The 11,192-nt window shown below is 34.0% G+C and overlaps 1 protein-coding gene across 1 annotated transcript; it reads right to left on the reverse strand.

Annotated features, from left to right (window-relative positions):
* Positions 1–403: 403 nt before the first annotated feature.
* On the reverse strand, positions 404–7,250 carry LOC141660553 (uncharacterized). Its single transcript, XM_074467549.1, has 14 exons — positions 7,121–7,250; positions 6,274–6,361; positions 5,862–6,091; positions 5,156–5,228; positions 4,965–5,039; positions 4,531–4,641; positions 4,332–4,374; positions 3,714–3,810; positions 3,265–3,367; positions 3,092–3,187; positions 2,928–2,960; positions 1,767–1,860; positions 1,033–1,117; positions 404–906 (listed from the first exon to the last, which is right to left on the reverse strand). Exons 2-14 carry the CDS (start codon positions 6,343–6,345, stop codon positions 789–791), a joined length of 1,230 nt encoding a protein of 409 aa, XP_074323650.1. The 5' UTR covers positions 6,346–6,361; positions 7,121–7,250; the 3' UTR covers positions 404–788.
* Between the last annotated feature and the right edge of the window lie 3,942 nt (positions 7,251–11,192).

Genomic DNA, 11,192 nt, shown 5'->3' on the forward strand with positions numbered 1-11,192 from the left:
TCTTTTTTGGTCCAAAAACATGGCCAATTTCTTTCATGTTAAGCCTAAAAACACTTAAATTTGTTTATGGGTGGAACAAGGATCGCATTTTAGTCGGGAACGTCCAGACTTGGCTCAGCCACTGACTGTCAAGTGAGATTATATGGCGGAACAAGATTGCAAATCAGTCGGGACACCCCGGTGAGGTGAGACTATACGGAACTATGTCCGATACCCTCTGCGCAAATTACTCCGCAGACCCTGACCTGGCCTGATCGCAAATTACTCGGCAGACCCTGGCCTGGACTGATCGCAAATTAGTCGGATGCCCTCTGCGCCCGGCCTGGTTCAGCCACTGATTGCCAACTGAAACTATGTTGAGGACTTGGGGATATCCATCTATATATCTCTGGAAAGTAAAAGGTTTGTGTACTAGTGTGATGAAATATACTACTATAGTCGAGTACTAAAAGAAACAAAAGATTTCATCATCATAATGTAGAACACTACACTAGAATCCTAAACATTTCAACATTGTTTCCCTACCTTATATCTAACTTTCATCCAACATAATCATTCCTCTCCATTTCCTTAAAAGTTTCATAGCCATTTCATACTACAATTTTCCAACTCTATTCCTTGCAATTTTGTCATAGCCAAATTTACCATTAAATCCTTTAGGTTCTTCCAATATTACATAATTCCTGATGCGCTACAAATCATTATAAATCTCTTGTGATGCTCAGGCAGCTTTCTATCTGCAATGCCAAAAAGCATCTCAAAAAATCCTTACAAACATTTGATTATGTTCAGGCAGCTTGCTGTGCTTTAAAGCCAAAAAGATTCTCAAATAATTTTGGAGCCATTGGTGGAAGGTTCATGGGCCGAGGAGCCATGAAATTGACAATCTTTTCGTGAACATGATACCTGCAAACCCGTTAAAACAATATAGTGACATGTTTACACCGACTAAAATAGATCAAATGTTTAATGCAGGTAAAGCTAAATCAGTTTTCTAATAACCAGACATTGAATAGCACATAAATTACTGACCTAATTTTGCGACTTTTTGAGGCACGCTGATCAACAACCTTCCGCTTTTTGGTTTGCATCCTCTTAAGGGCATAGAATGCCGCCTCTGTAGAAAGATGATCAAACATACAAATTTCGCATTGCGTGAGTGGTTTAGACGATTTGTGGAAAGAAATTTTGATATATTTTGGTATGATGTTCCTGTTTTTCTTCCTTTTCTTTTATGGGTTGGGAGTATAATCGGTTGTTTAAAAATGATACGTAGTAGCTATATTACTCCGACTCTACTGTTTAGGTTACCGTACCCGTGTCGGACACTTGAACACTCGGACACGACACTTATTCCGTGTAAGATCCTTTGACTGAAATATGGACACTTTGACCAATTTATAGATCAAATATTAGTCACACTTCATATTCAAAATACATATTTAAGAAGAAAAAAGAAGCGGGAATGAGATAAAAGTGGGGAAGATACCAAATTCGCAATGTTGTTTAGAAAATCAAGTTTAGTCGAAGTTCAATTGTTACTTTATTCTAAAATGTCTAACTTAACATACTTGTTTATTAATAAAATAAACCGTGTCCCCGTACCCGTGTCCAGAAATCGGAGAGTGTCCCCGTGTCCCTAATTTTTAGTCTTCTAAAGTCCGACACTTGGATAGGTGTCGTGTCCGACTCTCTGTACCCGAGTCAGAGTAACATAGTGTAGTAGTACATAGTATTGGCACTTTTTATTTAAATAGAAAGCTTACCAGATGAGGTTGGATCAATTGTTTCAAAAAATTCTTTCAGTAACTGCTGATAGAACTCAGAGTCGTCTAAAAGCTCCGGATCACCATTTACCTCCTGCAAATGTAAAATTCTTGTAAATTAATGCGTTCGATTTAGGTGTAAAATTCATTTAAGGTAGCCTAATAATATATGCAAGAAACATGAATTAGGAATTTGATAATCATCCAACTATTAACGACCATGCTCGACTGCATGTTACGGAGACAACCATCCAGCTATTTGATAAACTGTAAACATCAATTCTGATGGAATATGAAAAGAAAATGTCATTGACTGTTGCTCTGAAGAAACGATGCGTATAAGGTTATTATTGCGAACTAGGGACTTATATGTGATCCAGAACTAGGCAGCCACAAATACCTTGGTGCATGAATCTATTGCCAGCCAGACGCCTAGTGACTTTTAATTGCCACTGCGCCATACAGTAACACTGGCGTTCTGTGGCGGAGGGAATAACATCCACAAAGAAACATACAGATCAATAACACACCATCTTCTTTTACAACTAAAGAGCTTTTGGGAGGTTTCCAGACAAGTTATTATCAGAAGATTGGTTGTCAATTGATTATAATGAGCTTGACAGACAAGTTTTTGTTATAATCACGCCATTAGATTATCGTCAAAAGAGAAAAACTTCTAGAAGCTCTTCGGCAACGCTTCTTAGTTCTTAATAAAACTTGGTGAAATCTGGGGTTCTTAATTCTTATACAAAGCAGGTGAACCTTTAAGACTCAAATGCAATCAAGTTACTCTATAATGAAAAAATAACTGCTAAAATCATTACACGACTAACATGTTTATCTTACTGATATTACATTAAATTTAAAGTGTCTTATTCAGGGTTATACTAAAAAGAATAGAGGGATATGGTACCTCAACCCCATATATCAACCATTATAACAAAAAGTATACCGATAACCAGCTAATGTCAATGGTAAGAAACTCATACCAAAATATCAAGTTCTTATGCTAAGAGACGGTAATACTTTTTTATACAAATGTTGGAATTTTCATTTTTTTGCGAAAGAAAGTATACAATAAATTAGAATTTGATTCTGTTTAATTTTCATGATAGAGAAAGAAAATGAATCTAAGATTGCAGAAGAAGAAACACATGATACCTCTGCCTTGCCGTTATTAGACGATTCCGAATCCTGTCAACCAACAATACTAACAAGTCAGCACAGGTATATACATTAACTATATGAAATGTATTAAAGTACGAACTTATTTAAGAACAATGTTAACAAGAAGTGAACAAAATCAGTGAATTAATTATGCTTACCGTTCCAAATATGGCAACAGCTGATCTCCTTTGCTGCATTCCATTCACCATTCTACTAGGATCCCTCATATAAGCTGAAACTTGATCACTGATACTCTGAAGTTGATTAAGGGATTAGAGAAGATTTTTTATAGAAGTTGGAAAAATATAAAAGTTAAGCGAATTTGACGCACCTGATTAAAGGCTTGTAATTTTCCTTTAATTGCAGCAGCGCCAGTTGTCACCTGTGCTTTCCTCTGCCATTTATCGACTGCTTTATTCCTAAAAGAAACTATTCTGAAAGATGGAAGCATTAACTACATCAGTTTATAAATTCCGACTTATCTCGTTATATCATACTGGCTAAGATATATAAATTGACATACAAATGCAGCTTCAAAGCATAATCTGTCACTTGTTAATAATTTTAAATACGTATATGCTGATGTGAACCTTAAATACAAGGTAGTACATGTAATCTGAGTAACTGTCTTCAGAACTTCTCGATGAACACTTTTTAAGGAAAAACTGAGGTGCTAAATATGCAGCGAACAGGAAAAATGCAAGTAAACCCAAGCTATACAAAGAACAAAGTGCCTATTGCAGATTGCCTTTAAAAGATTTAACATAAAGATGAAAATACCTCGACTGCATTTCAGATATCTTTAGCCACTCATGATCTTCTTCCACGGTCGCGTTTTCAGAAGCATTCGACTGCTTGGTCTTTTTTCCGGAACTACCTAAGATGAGAAGGTAATAAGCTGGTACATAAGCATAATAAAGGAGAAGTGCATCCCCAGAGTTTACATGATAGCAATAAGTAGTCCGACCACAGGCATCAGGCACAATAAGCACCGACGGAACATAGAAATATGTCTAGTTATCAAAATTTGGTTCTAGGCATAATGTGGAAAGAATAGAATATTGAACATCGGTACGTTTCCCTTAAAAAACTTTTGGGGGGAAATACAAATCGAAGAGAGAGGGAAACAAGTAGTTCACAGGTGCTTACACTTCCCCAAAGAGAGTGCCACGATATATTCGAGACTGTCTTAGCATCTCCAATATATCATCACTTGAGAATAATATACGTAGAAGATCATAGAGGTAATAAATATGCAAACCAGACAAGAAAAGGCTAAATACAAAACTGATTTTGGAAAAAGCGTCAAATTCCTGAATTGGTTCCAACATCAATAGAAGGATGTCAAGTCTGCACTATAAAATACAAATAAACTCACAAATAAATCATGTAACTTACCATCTGTACCCTGATTAATTGTAGGGTTCTTCTCGAGTAGTGCCTGTTAAATAAAATATCAGATGAATGCATCAGGCTTGATATATGAGCCATATTATAATTGTAAAACTTCCTGAACACTATGAAAAGTTTTTAAGTATTCAGATCATATTAGAAGAGACATAAAGCATTTCTCCAAAACATTGGTACAAAGACAAACCTCCTGCAGTTTCAGTATAGAATCCAAGGTCTTCTTTGATGAACTTATAAGGTCTGAGTATGCTTCACTGGTGTCACTAGAAGAATCACAGAATGATGATCTTATTGGATCCTGCACCAAACACCACCCACAATCGATTACAGCATAATACAATAGATACTCCCTTCATCTCTTGTGGTTGCACTACTATTAGTACTGTATGGATTTTATGACATGATGAATATACTTTGAGAGAAAAGGTTTAACTTGCATGTCTTAATAGGATTTTTGTTTACACTTCTAGCATTTTTTGAATTCCATGTGATCTAACAAAAACTGAGCAAATAATAGAGTGCAGGGTGTGTTTATATGTCTCCATGTGTGGTATAACCTATAACATATCTTCATATAAACAAAAATTCATCAATTACAAAGACTTGTGAGCCAAAGTTAACCTGTGGAAGTCTATTTGAATTTGAAAATGCTTTCTGCAGCAGAAATCTCAACTCAAGAGTCTTATCCCATAAAGCCTTCAAAAGTTAAAAAAAAAAAAACAAAAATCGTCACATTAATCCATAACAAAAAATATTCATAAAAGTTGTTTATTCAAGCAAGCCTAAAAATAAATTAGAGAGACCATATGTACCTTCTGGCTTTTTACTGCTTGGCCTTTTAAAACGTCTTCATCCTTTTGCCGCCTTAAGTTCTTTAAAAGATCTCTGGATACAAATTAACAAAGACAATTCAATAACTTATTAGAAGATGCACTAAAATGTCTTGTATACAGAAAGTAATAACAGATATTCACAGACCAATAAAAGATGATAAATTTATAAATATTGTTGCAAGCAACTACACAAGTACAATTATTATTAATTGTGATATTATAGGAAATTATAAAATGTGAATGCATATGAGCTATTATATACTAGTTTTCCTAACCTAATAATGACTTAACAAAGATACTGATCCTTCCTAATACGTACAGGTAAGATTAATTCCAACTGCTAAAAGTTGATAAATGTATTGATAGAATATGAACTGTATCATTAGTCGATCAGTCAACAAAATTAAAAATATCACTTAATGTATAAGATTGAAGAATACATCAACTACTTATGATAATCACATTTTATATCAAAAATTATTTTATTTTTTCTCATTTTGGGTGCTCTTCACATATTTAACCAATATTATATGTGCCTCATTTTCAAAATTAATCAACCAACCAACCAAAAATAAGAACGTAAGACAATTAGAACATGTTGGTGCACCATTACAATACACTGAAGCTACAAATAGTCATATATGCGTGTGTATCAGAATTAAATAAACGTAGAAAAAGGACTTACTGCTCCTGGTGACGAAGCCCCGAATATTCTTTTTCTAGTTCTTCAACCTCAGCAATATTCCTCTCCTCATGCTCTGCATCCTCCATCTCGTCCTCTTCACCTTCTTCGTCTCCACTAATTTCATCATCTTCCAGTCCATCGTTTTCATCATCTTCCACTCCATCACTATCCTGATCTTCCAAATCATCACCCTCATCATCAAAATCAGACCCATCTACCTCATCGTCTTCCTAAATCATTAAAACCCTTACCATCACCAATAAACATAACGCACAATATTCATAAATAAATTTCACAATGAATATTGTAAATACTAAAAAATTAACATTCGAGAAAATATCCCAGCAAAAAAAATGCCTTCAACTGTGATATCCATTATGACTAACAAGAGAAGTTTTAAGCATCAACTCACAGAATCAAGCAATTCTGCGCCTTCATTTGTAAAGACATCGTCTTCACTCTCACTCTTCCGTCCGCGTTTCATTCTCCTTGTAAAATTTCTAAGCAAGGAAAGCAGATGTCAGATTTACTTTTACTAAACTCAAGTTTTAGCTGAATTAGTCAACTAGAACTAGTACGACTCAGTTAATTATAAATAGTACAAGTTACGATTCTAGCAGCCTTAAGAACTATATATATTATATACTTCTGTATCTGGATTACAATTCACAATCCAGCCACATATTTATTATTTCATACATCTCCTTACCAACCAATCATCAAGTCTTGCTGATACAACAGCTAAAACATAACAAACCTCACAAAAAACTATTTATAGCCCGATAAATAAAAACGAAACCTTGCAGCTTCCTAAACCAAAAGAAACATACTTTGACGGTTTCAATCCTTAAATTCTCAAGAAACCAATCAATTTGACAGCAAATACCTCATTTACAAGAAACTTAACAATAAAAACACAATCTTGAAATTTAGCCAAAAAATACAATCTTGATTTATTTATTTTAATTTCTTTGAAAACCATGAATTACCCTTATCTTAACTATAAAAACACAATCTTGAAATTTAACCAAAAAATACAATATTGATTTTTTTTCAACTTCTTTGAAAACCATGAAACACCCTCATCTTAATAACTTACAACAATCAAGAATCATGCAAATAAACAAGAAAAATCAGAATTTGAAATAACCCAATTGAAAAAACTAAGTGGAGCTAATTCAAGAATTATAGCAAGATAAATAGATACATACAAAGACAAATATAGATACAGAATTAAAAAGGGGTATATCTCAACTAACCCTAATGCTGTGTGACTTGAGTTTGCAGAGCAGAGGCGAAAGAAGCAGCCCTAATGCTGTGTGTGTGTCTAGATTATTATATTCAATTAAATTAATTGCAGGAAAACTCGAAATTTATAAATCAAAATTTATATTATACTAAACTCCGCTTAATAATAAAAAAATTGAAATAATATAAATTTTGATTTATATTCGTTAATCTCAGCTTCGCGGCTCGTGCTTCTGAATAATAAAAATTAAAAATTTCTTTTGAACATTATTATGATATTTTATGAATTTTTTATTTTATGTTAGTCATTTTGAAATTGAAAATTAATATAGAATATCAAATAAATATAGATAAGTAACTTATGACTTAAAATGATTAAGTGTGAAATAAGTGATAAGTTGATAAATATTTTTAAGTTTTATAAGTGTTTGGATAAATTTACTTATAAGTCAGAAGTTTTTTTACTTAAATGAATTAAAATAAATAATTATTAAATACAATTATCTTAGTTCATAAATCTTAAATTAGAAAATATTTAAAAATTTATATTTTAAAATCAAAACTTTAGAAAAAAGTGAAAAAATGAAAATAAGTTGGAAAAAAATACGCCACTGCCAACTTTCTAGTTATCAGCTTATAAGTTGTGAATTCAACTTATAAGTTGGGTCGACAAACAGTCATCAATAAGTTGTCACGAGTTTATAAGCCATAAGTAGCTTATAAGCTAGTAGCCAAACAGACCCATAGAATACTAAAAAAACATGCTCTAAATAAATATTTATACTCTCAAAATCTTAACATTATTTGTTTTTAATATTGATTTTGTTCCAAAATTCCGGCTCTTAATTCACAAGTTTACAGAAGCAAATTTATTTACATATATACTATTGTCGTTAAATAAAGATAAAATAATATAAAAGATGATCATACTGGATAAGTAAAAAAGGGGTTTTATATTAAAGTGGTCACCTATCTCGCTCAAATATGTTCGAGTAACTCCCCGTTTTTCACGGGTACTCATTTAATGAACTGCAACATAATAATATATCAGTCCATTATCTTCTTTTAAAAAACTTAAGGGAGTTGATGATAAGGCAGGCTGACATGGCTGGTTTGAAAAAAATGGCTAGTTTGACCACGTTACTCTTTATATACATAGAGATATATGGCTATACATATTAGGGTTTATTAGTTCTCTTCGTGACTTCTCCCTCATTTGCAAATAACTATATATTTAACATCATCAGCGACCTAAAAAGTAAATCCCATGTCTAACTTGTCGTCTGTTAATATGGTCGTGTTTGATTGTGCCTTGAATGCTCGAGTATGAACGTCATGGACAAGTAAGAACCCAGTAAGACATTTTCGGAATTGTCAGAAGAACGAGGTAAACTATGTTCGTAGACATGTTGTAGTTTAACTCTGGGGGTTAATTAAGATTTTAAAATAAATTTATTGTTATATTAGGATGGGAGGAGCTGTAATTTTTTCATGTGGATGGATGATGAGTTGTCTGGACGGACAAGGAACTTGCTTTGTTAGCTGAATCGGAGGAATGTGATGCTTGAGCAAAATCTGGTAAAACAGGATGAGGAGGAGGAGGAGATAAAGAAGCAAAAGCAAACCCAAAATTTCTTATTATATAGTGTGGTAGTTTGTATGTTTGCTATCATTGTAGTTTTAATTGTCAGCAGGTAATTGAACATCGAACAAAGGAAGCATCTACCATGAATTATTGTATGTAACCATTGGAAAAAATAATAATATGAGAATGCTGCACTTTTCAGTTGAAATAAGCAAAACAAGTCTCATGAAAATTAGCAAAGCAGATACCAACATTGGATTTATTAGCAAAATAGTTTCCAACATTGTCTCACCAAATCAAATACCAACATCAGAGTAACATCAAAATAAGTACCAAAATAAGTGCCAAAATAAGTACCAGAATAAGTACCACAAAGTAAAATAACTAGGTTATAAGTACCATAGCAAAGCAACAAGTCTCATGAAAATGAAATTGCCATACCTAAAACTAATCATCCAAAATGACTGGATCTTCAGGGGTATAGTTAGAGGTATTAAACTTGTTCCTCATGAAGGCCACTTCTTTCAACCTTTCACTTCTTCTAGGAGGAGGTACATCCAAATTCGAATCACTTTCAATCTCAGCTTTTTCACTTTCAGTCTGAGAACTTTCACATTCATTGAGAACCTAAAAAAATGATATTTTCATCAAAATATGAGGGAATATTCAAACGTGTTAGATATAAAGGAAGGTGCAATGAAAACCTGATTACCCATATAGAGGTCACTCTGAGATTTTGTAGGTGGAATGGAGTTGGAGTGACCTCTGGAGTAGTTTGTGATGCCTGTGTTGGGATGATCTCTGGAACTTGGTTAATAATTGATTGTGGCCTCCTAATTGGCAACGTAATTCTTGGTGCCATGTTTATACCAACAGCTTGAGTTCTTCTTAAGCCCAACTTGTTCTTAGTTAAAACTCTAACACCACTTGATTGACCATTTCATTCTCTTCTTGCTCACCAACCCTTTTACAACTCTTATTACCAACAGTTGCAGCTCTTCCACCAATTTGACCCCCTTCATTCCCAGCTAGTTCACCACCCCTCTCATCACTGTTATTATCGATAATTGTAGCTTTTCCACCAGTTTGACCAGTCTCTCAATTCTCAGCATTCTCAACTACTCTTCTTGGACATTTATTCTTTCTATGGTCTGTCCGCCTGCAGATGCTGCAATGTTGGATCCTCCCACTACTGAATCTCTAAACTTGGGGGACATCATTTACAATATGTTTACCTTTCTTACCATTGTTACTCTCCATTCCTCTCTTTTCTCATTCTTGTTGGTCTTCCTCTTATTTTTTGGGCATTTCAGGTGGCAAAAGAGGTTCATACTTTATTTTCTCCCAATACTCCTCCCATTTAACAACTTTAATAGAAAAACTGTATGATTGAAACCTGTTAACATCACCATCATTGACCCTTGTTCTGCAATCTTCACAGTACTATTTGGATTGATCTTCATTAATTTATGACCAAAATCCCAAACTCTGGAGAAATATTGTTTCAAGGACTCATGAACACCTTCAAATGCTATTTTTCTAAGCCTCACTTGCCTTGATTCATGGAATCTCAATCTCCATCTCTTTCTTGATGCATTTTAACATCTCTTTAACTTTCCATATGGGGTTTTTTCTTATCCATTCGCCAAACTGTTCATCAAGGTACTTCACACTTGCTAACTTGTTCTTATAAGGTTTAGTGCATGTGTGTCACTGAACAATGTCCTTATCTCTATAGTGTCACTATTTGCCTTCCTTCTCACCCAAATATAAAAAATGCAGCCTTATTCCCACTTAACTTGGCACCTATTTGTGTCATTAGCACCAAAATTGACAACCCTCCTTTCTTTGATGCCATACTTCCTCACCATTGATCTGAACTCATCTATATTCACAAAGGCCTGCCCAACTTCCCATTTTATCTTTCCTTTCCTATCTTTTTTTGTGACATCAATAACATTTCTCCTTTTTTTCTTTGTTATCACTGGGGGACCAACATATCCAATCTTAGTGTTTTCATCTTCACTTGAGCTCTCAATTGACCTCAACTCATCTGAATCAAATTCTGATTCACTATAATCCCTCTCTTGCATCCCTTCCTGCCACTTTTGTAGTTTATTCTGTTCTTCACAAATTTTTCATCACTTGCATCATCAATATCTGAAGCCCCAATGTCAGGCTCTTCAGTTTCTTGCCCACTTTCAACATCAAATTCGTAAGATGGGTCATCAGGGTTAATGTCTTCACTACTTGCATACTCTTCTTCATATCCCTTCAAACATTCTTCAAGGTTTTCTATCTTGTTTTCATCATCTTTATCCTCACCCCCACCACCATTGTCATCATCAGCAACCAAACCCTTATCATCACCCACATTATCATCATCAGTAACAAACCCCCAAATGGCTTCATTAGTCAAAGAACTATCAACATAGACCTCAATATTACCATATGGCTCACATAACCTAACCATGTCCCTAACAGAAATATCATCATAT

This window comes from Apium graveolens, chromosome 1 (assembly GCF_009905375.1).
Source record: "Apium graveolens cultivar Ventura chromosome 1, ASM990537v1, whole genome shotgun sequence".
NCBI classification, from domain to species: Eukaryota; Viridiplantae; Streptophyta; class Magnoliopsida; order Apiales; family Apiaceae; genus Apium; species Apium graveolens.

Bases quoted from the DNA above. Each gene is read 5' to 3' on its own strand.
- LOC141660553 (XM_074467549.1), bottom strand. From the start codon at position 6,345: ATGAAACGCGGACGGAAGAGTGAGAGTGAAGACGATGTCTTTACAAAT. The intron at 2,961-3,091 runs GTAAGCATAATT...GTTGGTTGACAG, and splicing joins CTGTTGCCATATTTGGAACG to GATTCGGAATCGTCTAATAA. The intron at 1,118-1,766 runs GTAAGCTTTCTA...ATCTTTCTACAG, and splicing joins AATTGATCCAACCTCATCTG to AGGCGGCATTCTATGCCCTT.